This window comes from Pinus tabuliformis, chromosome 3_1, assembly GCF_031772625.1.
Source record: "Pinus tabuliformis cultivar Carrire ecotype Pingquan chromosome 3_1, CPIR1, whole genome shotgun sequence".
NCBI classification, from domain to species: Eukaryota; Viridiplantae; Streptophyta; class Pinopsida; order Pinales; family Pinaceae; genus Pinus; species Pinus tabuliformis.
In genome coordinates, this window is record NC_142301.1 from 132,819,405 (window position 1) to 132,838,059 (window position 18,655).

The 18,655-nt window shown below is 39.2% G+C and overlaps 1 protein-coding gene across 1 annotated transcript in view; it reads right to left on the reverse strand.

Moving 5' to 3' along the window:
• Nucleotides 1-18,655, reverse strand: part of LOC149186122 (Tmem18) — a 115,642-nt gene that overhangs the window by 46,336 nt on the left and 50,651 nt on the right. The window contains exon 2 of the mRNA XM_089410906.1: nt 6,932-7,037. Within this exon, the coding sequence (XP_089267032.1) occupies nt 6,932-7,037 (106 nt within the window). The remainder of the gene's footprint in view (nt 1-6,931; nt 7,038-18,655) is intronic.

Genomic DNA, 18,655 nt, shown 5'->3' on the forward strand with positions numbered 1-18,655 from the left:
CTACCTAATGCAATTCGCACTAGGCCCTAGAAGACCTCCAGGTTTAAGGCTTGGAAAAGAGGAGAGGAGGTGAAAAAGGTATTTGTTTTGGTGATCCCCAAGGATTGATCAGAGCCTAGTCTACTAGGAGAATGTAGTCACTTGTACCTTCAAAATTTTGAGCATTTTTAACCAATCAAGGAGTCCTGAGGCAACTTCGCATAACCCTAGAGGTAGCTTCAAGATTATCAAAGGAATGTATACTTCTTATCCCAACAATTTGATGACTTCTCAAGCTAATTATGAAGATAATATACCCCTAGGAATATTCATTCACTACACAAAAACATGTAATATATGCAATATCCTCACAAACCCAAAATTTGACAAATTCGCATTACATTAGGGCAGAATTTCAAATTTCATGAGCGAAAATTCCACACACTAGACAAGTATACAAGAGAGAAAAATAAGCCATGAAAAGAAGCACTTACAAGTATAGTGAGTATATCCAATCATCAAAGAGAGAGAAAATCGAAGCACCAAGACCAAGGGAAAGTTATCCAAACATCAAAAAGCATCAAGATCTATCCAATTCATCAATAGCTATAGCGAAATTCTCAAGAAGAGAAAGATACAAATCCAAGTGAGGATGAGAATCAAATGATCCTCTATTCAATATATATCATCCTCTAAGGGTTTGATTGCCTAATTAGGCCTAATGATGCCCCAAATAATAAAATAATGAACATAACATTACTTAGTGACAAGCCCACCAAGATAGCTCCATAACATGAAAATAAGCCTCTTAAGAGGGCCAAAATGATAGATACAATAGGTTGAAGGGCCATTGAAAGGCCAAATTGAGTCCAACATGTGCCAAAATGAGTGGAAGAGCTCCAACTATAGTGATAAAGGGGGTGGCCCCTTGATCTCCAAGCAAATGCCCTGTGGTGTGCCCAAGTGGTTGTGGAGGCACAAAAATATCCTCACAGATCTCCAAGTGGATCGAACAAGCATGTATCCCATTTGTAAGGGTTGGAACAATGATGCAAGCCCTCCCTTTGTCTTCTAGGGTGTGACACAACCTCATCTAGGCCCTGGATCAACTGCCAAGTGTGTGGTGCAAGTGTGTAGCCGACTATGCAAGGTGGTCCAGGTGCATCATCATAATCAAATAGGTGGAACACGAGCAAGCAATGGATAGTACTGACGGATACCATGTTGTGTCTATCTACTCTCTGCTATAGTGGGGGCCATGGCTCTCAATGCACACCCTATAAATGCCAATATGACCTTCTAGAGGGCATTGAACCCCGTATAGGAAGACCAAACCCCATGATGAAGACCCACCTACAATCCTGTATAAGATCCAATGTGTCTCCTCACCTTCTAGTACAATAAATCATCAGTGTAATTAAGCAAATGAGCTTACAAACCATGGAATCAAGTGGACACTTCATACTGGCATGCCCTTCCATAATGGGCTTTAGAGTGTACAATTGTCTCCAAGTTCGAGAAGGAGGTTAACCAAGGACCTTGTTAGGTGGTTTCAACCTTTAAGGGAGTGACAGGTCCATGGTACATTCCTCAAGAGGCAGGTGTCATGTGATATAATGATGGAATGGAATAGGGGCATCAAGAGAAGGCTCCAAGCCACATGCCATAGGACAAGGGTAATTATGATAAGGGAAGCCCACACCTGGGTATATAGATATAAGAGGGAGCAATCGTGGTACATGAGTCACATTGGCTTTTGTTTTTCCACTTCTTCGTAAGCCTTTTGCCTTTTATTGATTTTTTTTATAACTTCTCGGGGCTCCAGGGGATGAGAGCATGATGCGAATGATATAGCAATGAATACCCCTTTAACGTTGGGCAATTCATCACCCACCACGGGATGGGACAATCATGGGTTCCTTAATGATATAGGGGGTCAATATGAGGGGCACTAGGAACCAGGGTGATGGCCAATGATGAAAGTGGTAGAGCTCATGATGCCTTTTTCCCACGTGCTAAATTTGTATGTCTCGACCATCTTTTGCATTTTATGGTACGTTTCCTGTTCAGAACGGCCAAATTATGTTTTTTATTTTCTTTTTACTTACATCAACCTCTAAGGTATCGTTCCAGGCCCAACCCGAAGTGTGGAGAAGTGGAGGGGAGGCTAAGTCCTTGTGGACCCAATGGACAAATGTGGACCCATTTGGGAAATGTATGAAAAGGGGTTGTAACGAGCGGAGGGAGTGATGTATGTGGTGTCAGGAAGCGGGACCACGCAATCAAAATCGGGATTTCCCATGTAGTGGCACTCCTAAGGCTAGTAGCCAATAAAGAAGATCCCACAAGACTAGGATACAAGGTTAACCACCAAATTGGACAAGGAGAGATGAGTACAACCAAGCCTATTCTTTCCGCCGAATACCACCACTAATCCATGCCCAGAAGTGTCCATGACTAGTAAGCAAAAATACCCAACTACACAATGAAATCCATACCTTTGGGGTTGGAAGGCCCACCTTCAAACATACAATCATAACAGATGGGCGAGGAATCATGGTTGGCTCAGGTGACGGAGATGGTGGCATATCAAGCTATCTAGTGGCTGTAAGGGGTTGTTGGCTATCAACTGAGGAACATCTAGGAAAGAAATTTATCCTATGGGTGTCACCCACAATTGGTGGGTAACACGGCCTAAAGCCTCTTCAATTACTGAGCTAATCCACTTCCTTTGAGCCCTTATTCCTGCATTGTTCAATAACGAATCTCGTCCACTTATTCACAAGACTACTCCAAGATTATATGACCTCATAATTGCACTTAATTAGGGCTCGGCCCTCCTATAGAATACTCAGAAATTTAGGTTCTGTTCTCTAGAGAAATGCACTCCAAAATGTGCACAAAGTTGTTCCTTCCAACTCGGCCAGTGAGCTATCTATTTCGGCCTAGACCAATCACAAATTTCAGCCCAAACTCAGAGATTTGTTGCAACACGCATACACAGAAAGATGCTTGGCCTAATCTCTGAGAGACCTCCACATTCGCATTCTTGAAATTGTCATACATAGAAGCCTTATTAACCTTGCCCAGACCTTCGGTAGCTTTGTCGAGATCACAAGAAAACAACCACAAATTCTCTCCTCCAACACAGCTAGGCTACATAAGGACTCAGTCACCTCAGATTAGACTTTTGCACAAGAGGAATTGCACTTGTGTTGTGTGTTTTGAATGAGCTCCAAGGCCTCTTATTTATACAAGATGTTGGTGGAGCCAAGGGGTGCTTATGTGCCAACAAGTCCCTTCAATTAGTGAGGCCAACTTGAAGAAAACCCTTTTTAATTTGCTCTTGAATATATTTATCAAATGTTTTCGTGCTTGCTTGCCCAAATAATTTTGTGCTATATTAAATAAATATGACAAGAGTACCAAGCCAACTAAAATAATAATTTATGTTTTATCTAATTTAAATTCTCTTTGGGGCAATATGGTTTCTCCTTGGGGTAGTCGAGCTTCTCCTTAGGGTAATTAGATTTCTCTTAGGGAAATTCATCTTGAAGTTGCCCCAAATTTCAACCCAAACTTCATAAAGTAGCATTTGTGACCCTTTTAGAGGGATGTTGCATCAAGAAGTTTCCAAAAGGTCGACATTCTCAAATAAATGCATAAAACATGGGCAATATGGCCTCAAGGGCTACGGTGCTCTTCACCATGGGAAAATATCAATAATGATGTCCCCAAATAACCAAAACACTTAAACAAAAAAGTGGGTGTTCCTCAAATGAATGGTCAAAATATAGCAAGATTTTTTCCACAACATATTTTGAAAGCACCATTACAACATCAATTTTTGTCAAAAATCTTATTATGACCACATTTTGGAAATTATGCAACCAATCTGCATCTAATGGCAATGATTTGACAAAAATCTAAGCACTCTATCAAAATATAATTGCACTTGAAGCTACACCACCCTCTAAATATGCAATGTCGCCTTAGATCTAGGGTTTGGAACCTCCTAGATCTTCTCCAATGAGGAACATCCACATCAATAACATGGAAACAAGCACAATGATCAAGTAGAACCCTCCAATAGTGGATGTCATTTTCAAATCAAGCAAGTGGATCCAAGGTAGAAGTCCTCAAGAAGACATGCCCCCCTTTAATCCAACAATATGCCTCAACTTGTGTACAAAGTAATTCCCTAAAACGGCACATGTGGACACATAAAGCATGAGGAGATGAGTAAGGTCATAGATCCAAGGAAGCGCAAGTCAAATATGCCATGAACCCATATGCCAAGTCACCAAGAACCCAACCAACTCATCAAGGAGAAGGACAATCTCATCAAAATATCATGGAGTGATGATGAACAAATGCCTCAAAATGTAGCCTCAAGAAGCGAAAAACTCAGGGTAATTCCATGCTCCATGATACAAGTAGTCCATCAACATGTGAGTATTGTCCATAAGAGCTACGGAATTGGAGAAAGCCCTAACCATACCCATATCGATCCATCTAAGCAATAAACCACATGTAAAAAGATGAGTGTATGCCAAGCGCTCTATGTCAAGATGAAATCAACCAAATGGAGATGCCAATACCATGTCTACTTAAGCCCAAAAGTGTTAGGGCATTCTACCAAGAGATCCATACATCCTCATGTCCAATCATCTAGTAAGGAATGGAAACTAGAACATCACATGAACAAGTATAATATGATAAGCAAGTATATAAAGCGATACATCATCAAAAGCTTTGGCACAATCATCATCCATGTCACAATCCAAGGAAACAAGTGAAAATTGTTTCCATCCAATGCTCTTTGTGATGAAAATCATAAGTGTAGTGAAAATATTCACTAGTGTATGCCCCATGGAAAATGGGGGCAACAAAGCTAACCCTTGGGGCTTGTTCTTTGCTACTTATGACCTAACACCAGTATTAGAGACGAACAATATGCTCAAATATGGATAGATAACCAAGATAAAGCAAAAAAAAAAAAATTCATATGACATTCAGGTGGTTTTGTTTAACTTACACACAAGACGTGATGGGATTCATTTGTGTCAAACTTATCCACCTTTCTCAGTGTTCCATGGGGTCTTGTCCCCCCACCTTAGGGTCTAGTTTCCTAGCTCCCTCGAGCTCCGGGGACTTGGGGACAAGAGGGGGTCGTTTCCCCACGCTCCCAAAAAACAGGGTACGCGAGGAAACTTGAAAGGGGTCGTTTCCTCCATTTTTGGGGTCGTTTCCTAGGCGAAAGGGGTCTTAAGGGGTCTTGAGGGGTCGTTTCCCTAGAAAAAATTTGCAATTTTTTTTTATGAAACAAAAAAATCATAATTTTTAATATTTGTTGACCGACCAGGAAGGGTTTACGTTATGTTCATTTCACATTTCATTTTTTGTTTGCTCCTTCGTTGAACTAAACACTGCCGCCATCGCCAAACAACCTTCTGTCTGCTCCTTCGTTGAACAGAACATTGCCGCCATCACTAAGGAGTCGTCTGCCTACTCCTTCGTTGAATGGATTACCTTCAGCAATTATGTTCATTTATCTTTTGATAAGTTCTTATGTTATTTTGACTCTATAAAATTAAAATTTTTGACTCTTGATGTATCAGACTTATAATTTTATTTCAATATTCAGTATTCAATGTTCATAGTTGGAAGTGGAACATCAATATGGTTTAAAGTTTAAACATTTATAATTTTATAATTTATTTTCATTGTGCATCGTTAGTAAGTTAGTAGACTAGTAGTTACATTGTATAATTACAAACTTACATGTATGATGTATGATTATAATTTATATGATAATGATATCAATGATCATGCTTTTCATTTTAAATTTGTTTCAGTTATATGATGTATTGATTTATATTTTATATTTATTAGTTTTTAAGACCCCGACGTCCCCCCGCGTTTCCTAAAAATTGGTGGGGAGCTTTTGCATAGGCCGCTCCTGCGTATCTCCACTCCCTTGCCTCCTTGCCCCGGAAACTTGGTGGAACATTGCTTTTCTTAATGTCTACAATGAACCTCTTATAACAAATCTCATGATATCACTTGTAGTCTGTCAGACTGGTGAAAGTTAGTTGTTGAAATAACCGCTGCCAGGGTTCAAGTCTCTGCAATAGCATTCATACTTGTGCTCATGCTTCATGTCTGCATATACTTGCGACAATGGTTGGGACCAAGTGCAAGTCCTCGACAACTTTGGTGAAATAGATAAACCAGCTTGTGATGGCTTGGCCAGAAGTCTCCGACTTGAATTTCTTAAGCTGTCTACAATGATCGTAAACTCTACTGGAAAGCCAAACTTGCACATGAAGATAATTGAAAACTAGTCAATAATAATAATAATAATGGCATGGTTTCTGTAAACAATATCAAGGATGCCATTAAAATTATTTTCTTCTGCTATCAAAGAGAACCAAGCTCCATATGTTGATTCATCATTAATTTCCATTGACTTTCACAGCATAATAAATGGAAAATTGCATGAAAATAAGACCAATAGCTTCAAATAGGCATTCTTAACTACTCGAAAATAACACCAATCCCATGTGCACATAATCGTCCAGCTACCATTAGTTTTTCATCAACAATAGATGGCAAAAAAATTAAAATTAACAAAAAATTGTGTACAAACTAATAAGTGACTGATGTCAATTACAAATAACTGGCTTAATATTCAGATTTAAACACATAGTTGACTTAAAAGTTGAGTACGACATGGGTTAAAACCAATGTAAAAAGTACCAACATTCATGGAATCGAGAACTGAATTTCTTCAGAACAATGACATTTTATTGAAAGTTAGACCCAATTACAACATCAAAAACACACAGTTAACTAGCAGTAAAATATACAAATAAATTAGAAAGACAAAATGTTCATATCCAAACAGCCAAAAACTGATCAATGAAAATGAGGTATTTATCTAACTTACGAGCAGCCAAGAACAAGCCCATCTGAAAGTTGCTGTTTTTCCTAGTTGTAATGGCCAAAATCAGTAGAAAAATCTGAAAAATTATGAGTGTTATCAACCAAGGCTCCTGCACATCAGGCAACAGAAGGAAAAATTAAAAGCTACAAACAATCATATATAACACAAAAAATAATCACAAATGTACTAGACAACATAATATAATAGATACCATTAACCACAATGTCTAGTAATAGAAATTATCAACCTTCAACCCTATGAAAGAATGTATCAAAAAAGGAAGACTGGAGATCTATTCCCCTTTACCATGCCCTGACCAAAATGGCAGGGAAAAGTTGCATACCTTATATGCAACTACTAGCCTCAACCTACATTAACATGGTACACTCAATGATGAGATGTGAACACAGAGAAGCTCAAAATGATGAGAAGCATGTGATTGACTAAATTGAATTTTTTTCAAGAATTAGTAATGAAAAGCTATTGTATCAGGTATTGTGCTGGGAAGTATTTTGTCGAATTGCTGGAAGAAGCATTACTAGGAGGGAGTAAAATGTTACCAAGTATGAGAATAGAATGTAACAATGATGGAGGTAATTTATAGAAAATGAAGTTTCAGGGATCAGAATTTTTTTCCCTAAATGGTGTCTTTACAGAACGTTATAGTATCTGACCCATAGAAGTTAAATGCCAAAAACTTATAAAATGAATGCAACCTTCTAGGACAGAGGAATGATTGAGAATCTGATAGGGAAGCTCACAAGACATTAGAAAAACACAAATCAACAGAAAATTTATGATGTCAACTGTGAGGCTTCCATTCTATTTCAACTTGCAGTTGCTGATTATTTTGTTCAGCAGGTGCAAATTGCCATGAAATCTTGTGACTTGTGGAAGTGGTTAAAGGTGTTGTGCAAGCATGAAGAAGATAATAGCAATGGTCAGAAGAGTTTGCATTTGTTGCTTCGTAGGACCATGGCAGGTGTTTTAATACAAGCACCATGAAGCATATGGCATATAAGAAGGAATGGTTTGTCTTGTTTTGGAAGGAAGGTCTAGGATAATAGGACAGAAACAGTCATCTTAGGTTATAATAACTCCCATATAGTTGATTGGTGTGGTAATCAGATAAATTGGCATGTAGTAAGAACTTTACTTTTCAAAATGTTGTTTAAATTCCTAGTTTGATAAAAATTTGCTTTCTGCAAGCCAAAATGCACATCACAGAGAAAATTCCACATGATGTTGCTCTATCGAATGTAAGCAATGTGATGGACAAAAGAAGTACAAAGAGTGTTGCTTACGGAGTGAAGGAGCATGACATGTATAGATTTCAGGATGTGATTGAGATAATATCACTGCTATTGGTGGTAAGTGTTGATTCCATTATCAGTTTACTTTGGCAACACAAGGAAACAACACAAGGAGGCTTTTGAGAAAAGGGAATGTTTGGAGAGCAAAAGCAAAGTTGAAGCTTGTGCATGCAGATATAAGTCATCTAATGAAGACGCCATCATTAGCAAGAGCCAGGAATTTTCGTCATTTGTCAATGACTTTTCCCAAAAGATGTGGATTTACTTTCTTAAGGAGCAGTCAAATGCATTCTAAGTATTTCAAGATGCATAAGAGCGCAGTAGAAAATGAATCTGTCAGAAGTACAACGATCCTCCAAAGAGATAGCCAAGGGAAAAATATGGTGAACAATTTTTCTTCTGACTTTTGTAGGAGGGAATTCAATGAAAAACCACTTTAAACTAAAAGAGAGTGGTGTTGTATAAAAAGGAAAAATAACATTATAAACTAAAATATAGTGGTGTTGTATAAGGAAGAAAAAATTTAATATCATTTATGGGAATGGCAAGTATATAGCGTGGATCATTTCCAACAAAATACTGGGCAGATACAGTGCATACACCAGTTTATTTGCTGAATAGGAGTCCTACAAGAGAAATGAAAGCAATCACATTTAAGGAGATCTGGTCCAAAAGGAAGCCAAATGTGAGGCACTTCAAAATCCTTGATTCTATTCTTAAGGATTAATTCTGGAGCGACAAAAGGGGTTAACTAGATGCCAGTGGAAAAACAATGTTTGTTGGGTGATCTAGCTAAAGCCTACAGGCATCTAGACCCTAGCACAAACCACATCATTGTCAAGAGGAATCTGGTGGTAGATGGAGAATTAGATCTGAACCAGGTTGTTTCAGGTTCAAGAGTGGATAATGGTTGTTGGTTTGAGACAGAAAAAGCAGCTGAGTTCCTATCAAATTATCAACATGCATACGTTCTTCCGAGTATGGATATATGAACGACTCTGAAAAAACAACTGATGCTTGCCTATCAACATGCACTCAGAAGAACATGTGCATATGGATAGGTAAACAGCAGGGGTTGTGCAAGATGACCAAGAAGTTGTAGCTGATAAAAATGCTTGAGAAGTAGGAGATGGTAGTGTCAGTTCAAATGATAGAACAGATATAAGATAATATTACTATTGTCCAACAGGTGACTGCTTGTTATAAACGTAATTATAAATATAAATGATAATAAATTAATTACTTAAGTGAAAAGTCAAGGGGCATGTGCCCTTTCACCTTGTTGTCGCACAGATTGACACAACAACGCTCAGACCGGGGGCTGTCACTCTGATCCCCGATCTCTCAGTTTAAGCCTGTTTCCCGCGGCTAAGGGGGGTAAACCCTATGAGGTGATGAAGACCAACTGTCGACCAGTTGGGTTGGGAGACACGAAGAAATAAGCACTAAATTGATTTTGCTAAGTTTAATAGAATAGTGCCTTGCGGATTTAATGTTTAAACGATTAATTATCAAATGCTGCAGAAATATAAACCATGTAGAGCAACCATTCAAACAAAAATTATTTTTTATCAAATGCAAGAAAATGCTTAAATGATACTCCAGCAATTGAAATTTCGAAAGATAAAGTGCTTTGAACAATCACGTAAAATATTAACCAGAGATCACATTCATGCAGTTAATCCTTAGATGAACATTGAATCATATTAAACACTAATTCCCAGGTCAAAATTTTAGCCTCAGCATAAAAGAATGAAACCTAAGAAATTCCCGAGCCAAGAATGAAATTTTTTTTTTTAATATTTTTTTAATTTTTATATTTTTAAATATTTATTTTAAGAATAAAACAACCTAAAATCTTAATAAAACTAAAACTTAAAACTATTCTAAATTAAACTAAACTAAATAAAACTTAAAATTATTAAAATCTACACTAAATCTAAAGTCTAATAAAAGGAGTTTTTATGTCTTTTTATATTTTATATTTTTTTTGGATTTTTTAAAGTTTTAAAATTTTTATAAATTTTAATTTTTTTCTTTTTTTTTTTTATGTTCAAAATGAAACAAAGAAAAGATATTTAATCTAAAACTATTTAAACAAAAACTAATAACTAACCATATAAATTTAAAACTAAAAAATATATTTAAATAAATTTAAAACTACATCAAAATTAATCCAATGAATGGCCTAAATAAAATTTTAAGTTTAACATAAAATAAAAATAAAAAAAAGGGAAATCGAACGCAAGTAAAATTAGAAAAAATCGATTTTTTTTTAAACGATTTTAATTCTTTGCATACCCAAATCGAATCAAACAGACTTACGTTAATAAAATCGAAAACGAAAATTTTCTTACCGCTCAACACAAAGGAGGACTTGGCCCGAAAAAAAAAATAGACATGGTTTCTTACAGCGTGTTGCAAGCCTGGGGTTTCGACGGTCAACGCAGGAAAACGATCATGCCGAAGGGTAATAAAACTCAACGCAGAACCTGGAGACTTCTTAACGGCGGCAGCGTGGATAAATTGCTTTTGCAGGTTGAGGGCCGACGGTGCTATGGAGATTGCTGCGCAGAAGCAAGGGCAAGGGATATGGCACTGAGCTGACTGCGTGAAGGCAGCAGGTTTAGATGGAGGATGGGCGTGGGTATGATTGCAATGAGTGAGTAATACGTTGTGGAGAAAAGGATTGACGCAGGTGTAGTTTTTGGACAGCAGCGAGGCAGCCACGGGGATGAGTGGAGTTTCGCGTGAGGAATGACAGGACTAAAATGGATTGGTTGAAAGCCGATGCAGCAACAATGGGCAGTTCAATGCAGACAGCCATGTTTCCCTTCTTCTTTTTTTCTTTTTTTTTTTTGCAGGTGGGCGGAGTGTAGCCGCAGCATGGAGAGCAAATGGGTAATAGCAGCTGTATGGAAGGTGGCCGCTGAGAAAATGGATTGATGCGTTTGGAGAGGAAGAGAAACACTGGCAGCGTACAGGCAGAGTTGGAATTTGATGGGGAGCACATAAAAATTAACTTCCTGTAAATAATGAAACCCCAGATCTGAAAACAACTGATATCTGAAACCCCTGGACAGCAAAATAGCAAACCCTCGGAAATCTTCAGAAAACCCTGCAACCTGGAATGAAAAATCACCCAAAAATGATATGTGCATAAAACAAAACTGAAAACCCTAAACCCAGCAAAAAAAATTTACAGTATTTACAAACTGAAAGCTCTTAAGCAGCCAGATTTATCAATAATCACAGTAATATTATCAGAATTTAATTTTAATGTAAAACGCTTCAGAAAACCCTGCATGCATTCATAAAAAATATTTCGAATGATAAGCCCGGGATCAAGAACTGGCTGGGCTCTTTCAGAAAACACAACCCGGGAGTTGGCTGGTTCAGCCGAGAACTTCCCCTAACGCCCGGTAATCTGAAAAAAGGATTTCCTGCACAGCTTAAAATCAACCATTAACATAGAAGGAGAAAACAATAGTGAAACCCCGATCAAATGGAGATACCTGCCACTATATTTCAGAATCTAAACTATTATTCAAACCCCAAAGATCATACAAGATACTTGTGCCTAGATCAATCTTCATTAAGCTATCATCAATGGCTGAAAATAAAATTATGCAGAAAAAAAGAGAACAATCTTACAACATTTTCAGAAGAGTAACACCAGCAAGATTTTTAACCCCAAAGTCTTTCTTTATTGCACAAAATAATGAGTACAAGAGAGCTTTCTTTAGTACCAGACTCTCAGATCAAATCTGATCTCAAATGACCCCTAGCACCCTATTTAAAGGAAAAATTCCCAACAGCTAGTTCGAGTGATCCATGTCAAAATCATCTCGACCGTCGATGAGGATCAAGATATCTCTTAATCTCATCAGTCGAACTTTTAATGCATTAAAAAATTGAAATTCTGCATTTATTTATTCAAAATATTATTATTTTATTATTTTTAAGTTTTTATTTTTTATTATTATTTTATTTTATTTATATTTTTTTATATTTTTTTTATAAATTTTATTATTATTTTTTTTTTTTTTTTTTTTTTTCAGTTATTTTTATAATTATTTTAATTTTTTAATTTTTAATTTATTTTTAAATGGATCCTCGAACTTAGCCTTTGGAAAAAACACCTAGGACCTAGGACTTAGGACTTATGAGGGGATTAAAACATTCTCTAACCCTCAAGACACTTCACATCATGACTTTTACAACTTTACATCTCAAGGGGGAGAACCCATTTGACTTAGACCCTCATAAACCACCCAGTTCTGCGACACAACTATAATCTAGCAGATTAACACACTAGGATTCTCCTAAGATTCTAATGACAAAATCCATTCCGGCTTTGGGGTTAGGCTGAAGGAAAACTCTGCCGATCATAGATCGGTGAGACAAAAAACCTTCCGGAACGTAGATTATCACTAGGAAATTAGGTCCACCTAGGCAATTTACATACATGACTCATATCTGCTAAGATTATTTACAATTCACACATGCAGACTGGGTTTACAACATAGTATGATCAAGTCGACGATGACTGTCGAATGGCACGGACATGTCGATCAAGCGATATCCCTTTTTGCGAAGAAAAGCGGGTGTACTGCTATGGGTAGTTGACTGGTAGTGGTCAACACACCTCACGATGGTTAATGTATCATCATCTTTATTCATTCCATCAGTCATACATATTTTATACTGTTAAACCCGTTACCCACCACCTCTGGGTAGTGTATATAGGAGAAAAAATTTCTCCTAAATGGTCCTCAACAGGCAGTGAGCAGCCCCTTTGTTAAAATTGGCAACTAGGGCCAAACTCGATGTGGGTCATCTTACTTATGGCAGCTGATATTTTTCTTGGATCCCTCTCATCAAGAGGTGTAGGATTGATCTAAAGATCATCCGGTTCCAATAAGTATTCATGGAGTTATGAATTTATTTGTGTTATAAGCCAATTCATCAAGGTTGCCCAGTGACTAAATATACCCCACATGTGCTTAATGTTTTAGTATAAAAGGAGATGACTTGAGAGTCATTTCTCACACACACTTCTATCTTGATTTCTCTCCACTTCTCTTGGGTTTTAGCAGAAAAGAAATCTAGGAGTGGAAGCCCTAGATGCTGGAAAAAAAGAGGTCACCCTAGCCACAGTCAAAAAGAAGGAATACATTGTCCTAATCTAGAAGACGCAGTCATGAAAGAGAAGCCCTAACGCTATCTAGAAGGAAGCCTACAACCCTATACGCTGGTCCCTACCAAAACGCAGTCAAGGAGGACATTACCATGCCCTAGCCGCAACATTAGGAGGCTGCCCTAGACAGCGTGGAAGGGCTGTGTGGACAGCGTATTGAGCAGGAGTCTTAGCCATTGTTTGGAGGGGTCCGAAGTGTTGGAGAAGGGGCCGAGTTCCCTTGTTATCATGCCGCAGCAATAAAGGACTGTTGGAAGGGCAACCACAGTCATAGGACTGATTTGTGGGCAGTTTTAGTGACACATTTATAGGGCCGCAGTGAGGGACTGCTAACAGCAATTGGGAGATGAAGTTTGGATGGTCAAGAGACCTAGAACAGACCTCCTAACCAAGCCGCAGTCACCTCTAGAGACAGCAAGGCAAACAGGGGTATTTTCCCTATACGTTAGGCTAGTTGGTGTGCCCTAACCAGACTAGTACATGCACAGAACCCTAGGCAGAAATCAGCAGTAGCATGCAGCAGAATTGAGGGTTGTTTGTGGACTGATGGATAGATGCATGGGACAGCAAGGCAACTAGTACAACAGTGCTAATATATATGGGACAGCTGGGCTACATGGTGCTGCCCAAAATGTTGGGAGAGCACAATGATGGGACAGCAATGTCATTATGGACAGCAACTATGTTGGGACAGCAACTATGATGGGACAGCCCTATGACATAGGACAGCAGTGACATTGTGCAGCAGCTGCAAAGTGGGACAGCAGCTATGACATGGCAGCAAAGTGGGACAGCAGTTGTGACATGACAGCAGCAAGCATGGACAACATGGCGGCATGGCAAGCATGGTGCGGCATGGCAAGCATGGACAGCATGGCAGCATGGCAAGTGTGGACAACATGGATAGCTGTGGCAAGCATGGTGCTGCAAGCACATGAGACATGTTGTATGACAACATGGTTCGACAATGGCACATGGGACAGCGGTGCAGCATAAGGTGCAGCAATCATGAGGTCCAGCAGTGTGACGATGGATGCAGCACGGTGAGGTGCAGCATGATGACGAGATGTAGCACAATGATAAGTGAAGGAGTCACCTTGGAGAATCAGTTGAAGCAGCGTGTCTTCAACCGATCTCATGTATCATATTCTTAGAGATGATCTATGTTCTTATCTACATAAGTCAAAGTGTTGACTTCTGTTGTAAATGCATTATCTCTCTCTCTCTGCTGAACTATTGAAGCACATATAACAAGAATTGATCAAGGGTTTCCCCACATTGGGGTTTGTCCCTGGCTAGCGCCACATCTTGCGTCCTCTTGTCTTGGCTTGTCTTCTGCGATTTATGTTTATGTTCTATCTACAGTTTACTTTAATGTTGATGTGATTGTTAATCTGGAAAAGATATTGAGCTAACTGTGAAAATTGAAATAAATTGCTCTAAGCATAGAACATACCTAAACTTAACACCCTTGCAGCCACCAAATAGCTCGATGTGCCATTATCTCCGCCACCTGAGCCAGCCAAGTGGGCTCTCGCCCCTCTGTTATGATTGTATGTTTAATGATGGGCCTCCCAACCCCAAAGGTATGGCTTTTCATTGGTATAGTTGAGTAATTTTCCTAACTTGTCATAGGCGCTTTTGGGCATGGATTGGTGGGGGGATTTGGCAAAAAAAATTGGGCTAGATTTGTACTCTTATCTCCACTAACCAATTTCAAGGTTAATCTTGTACCCTAATCCCATGGGATCTCCTTTACTGGCCATTAGCTTTAGGGTTGTCAATGCATGGGAAATCTCAATTTTGGTTGTGTGGTCCCGCTTCCTAACATCATATACATCACCCTCTTCCACTCATTTTAGCCCTATTCATCTCTTTTCCCATCTGGGTCCACATATGTCCGCTAGGTCCACATAGGGTTAGGCTCCCCCTACCCTTGCCCACACCTTGCATCAAGCCTGGAACAATGCCCCGGAGGTTGATGTAGATAAAAAGAAAAGAAAAAGCCTAATTTGGCCCCTCTCAACAGGAAATGTACCACAAAATGCAAAAGATGGTCGGGACATACAAATTTAGCACGTGGGCAAAAGCCAAACATGAGCTCTACCCCTTATCCATGGCCATCACCCTGGTTCCTATGGGCCCTAGGTGAGACCCCTCCATCACTAAGGAACCCATGATTGTCCCAACCCTTGGTGGGTGATGAATTGACCCACCTTGAGGGGGTATCCACTACCATGTATTACACAACATGCTCTCATCCCCTGGAACCCCAAGCAATTATGAAGAAAAAGCAACCAAAGGCAAAAGACATATGAAGAAGGGTGGAAAACAAAGGTATGGGTAACTCATCTACAACGATTTCCACCCTCCTACACTTATATACCCAAGTGTGGGATTCCCTTATTATAGCTACCCATGTACCATGGCATGTGGTTTGGATGACTCCCTTATTCCCCACTCTGTTCCAATACTTTATTATGTGCCACCTATCACTTGGGTGATGTATCAGGGACATGTCACCCCCCTTTAGAGGTTGAAACCACCTAATAGGGTCTTTGATTAACCCCCTATTGAGATTGGAGACACTTGTACATGCCAAATCCCACTATGGAAGGGCATGTCACCATGAAATTCCCCATTGATTCCATAAATTGTAAGCTCTTTTACTTGATTATTCTAATGATTTGTTGTATTGGAGGGCAACGGGACACATTGGATCTTATGCAGGATTGTATGTGGGTCTCCATTTTGGGCTTGGTATCCCTATACGGGGTCCTAGCCCTCCAGAAGGACACATTGGCACTTGTATGGTGAGCGTTGAGAGCAATGGGCCTCCACCATTGTAGAGAGTACTTCATGGATCCCTAGCACCACTCATTGATTGCTCGTGTTCCACCTTTTGGATGAGGATGATGCCCCTAGTTCACCATGCCCAGCCAGCTCCACACTTGCACCATACACTCGGCAGATGATCCGAGATCTAGATGAAGGTTTATGACATCATCCTAGCCCTTACAAATGGCCTATAAGCATTTTCGATCCACTTGGAGACCAATGAGGATTTCCTTGTGCTCCTTGCACCCACTTGGGAGCACCATAGGGATTTGCTTGGAAAATAAGGGGCCAACCCCTTGTCCACTATGTTTGAGGTCCATTCTCACATCATGGCACACTTTGGACTTCATTACGCCTCCTCAAATGCCCAATAACTCACTTTATTGATCATTCTACCCTCTTGAGAGGCTTACTATTATGTTATTGAGCTATCTCGATGGGCTTGTCACCAAGGGATGTTATTAGTGCACATTATTTTATTATTTGGGGCTCAATTAGGCCAAATTAGAACTCATTAGTGACTATATAAATAGAAGTGAGGTGAATCATTTTCAACATCATCATTTGGATTGGATTAGTATCTCTTGAGAGAGTTTCGCACTTTTTGCTGGTAAACTTTTTGGAGCTTTCTTGATGCACTATGATGTTTTGATTTTCGCTATTGTCTTTGGAGCTTCTTTTTAATGCAAAGTTGATGAATGGATATACTCTCCCTCTCATGTAAGTTGAATTTTGATGCTATTCTTGTTATTTTACTGGTTTACTGCAGGTTGTGGTTATCATTATTCTTGTATGGTTAAAGTAAATGCAAAATTCTTTTAGAAACCTTGAATAAGTAATTTAATGCATGTGTTGTACTTGAAGAGAGTGGGTGAATGTTCCTGGAGGCACCTAATAGGTTTTAAGCCTCGAAACTTCTTCTTTCTGGCAAATTTGACGTGTAAATCTCTAATTACCTAGTTGTTGCCCTTGAATAGGCTAGCGATGGTTAATTAGGGCTCCTTAGCTCTCGAAATTTCTCAATCTAGGTGTATCTTGACTCCATTAAGGCCCCTAAGCAAGGCATTGATCCTCACATCCTCTTGGTGGTCAAATTCATCTTTCTTTTCTTCACCTCTCCCAATTATAGGGCTAACCCTGGAAGATCACCTAGGGCATCAAGTAAAATCTTTTGTAGCCATCCAAATACCTTGAAAATTGGTCCACTACTACGCTAGAGTTTCCTCGAGAGGTCCTCCAAATTTGATGCAAATCTAACAATGGAATCCCGAGATATCGCAAGCCCTAGCTCAAGGACCATTCTCTCCCTAGGTTGATTTGGGTTAGTGTCCTCATTTGGATCATTATATTCAAATTTCAAAAGAAAATTAGTCTTTTGATCCTTTCCTCTTCCCTAATTAGGTCAAGCCACTCTGTGATTGATCAACTCCATACCTTTGACCTAGTTTGGGTCCATTTGGGTTCTTTATGGTCCCGCAACTCTACAACTCAAATTCCATAAGGATTACATAGAATCCTTTTCTCCATAAGGATCCTTAAGTCTAGGAAGCCCTTTGTCAAGGCGTATCCTCTAAACCTAGGCTCAAGTATCCTCTTAGCCCTTACTAGAGAGCCTATCGGGTTGCCTCTCAAGCAAGTAAGCTATTCAATTGAGTCTCTCTTATGAATAGGCTTTCGGAATCACCCCGTGTCTTATCATTGATCCATCTGTTTTTGTGAATCCTCTCATACTGGGACTCCTCCCATCGCTGAAAGTTTGTAAAGAGCAGGGAGCTTTAGCTGAGGTGACAATGGGTTATCGCTCCATTGTTCCCCCTTGACCTAGTAGTTGCTTTATAGGATCCCTGCTAGTTTGAGCGGCAACATTTTGGCGTCTTTGTCGAGGACGCGAGACGTATGCCTTATTTCCCTTACGACATCATTGACAATCATTCTTGGCGACTCCATTGGAAGAACGAAGCCCTAGTTCTTCATTGAACTTCAAAGTTAATGCTTGTAGGGTGAAGCAAGCATCTATCAAGGCATTTTAATTCACCCTGGCGACTCCATTTTGATCCTAATATGCAAAATCATGAAAAATGGATTATGGTCAAAGAGAAATTACCCTTGGCTCTCCATTTGCAAAACTCAATGATCAAGATCTTCAAGAACTACAAAAGAATGTGGACAAATATGCTGAGTTTTATGAAGATTTGTTGGAAAACACAGATAAAGAATTCATGCTCAGGTTTCATGGGACAACACAAAAACAACTCTACATAATAATGTGTGCCTATGAGAAGGATCCTAGTCGTCTCTTTGAATTTGCTACCCAAACCTGTGCTTTTGACATTTTGACTAACCTTATCAATGAAAAATATTATAATCAATCAAAAT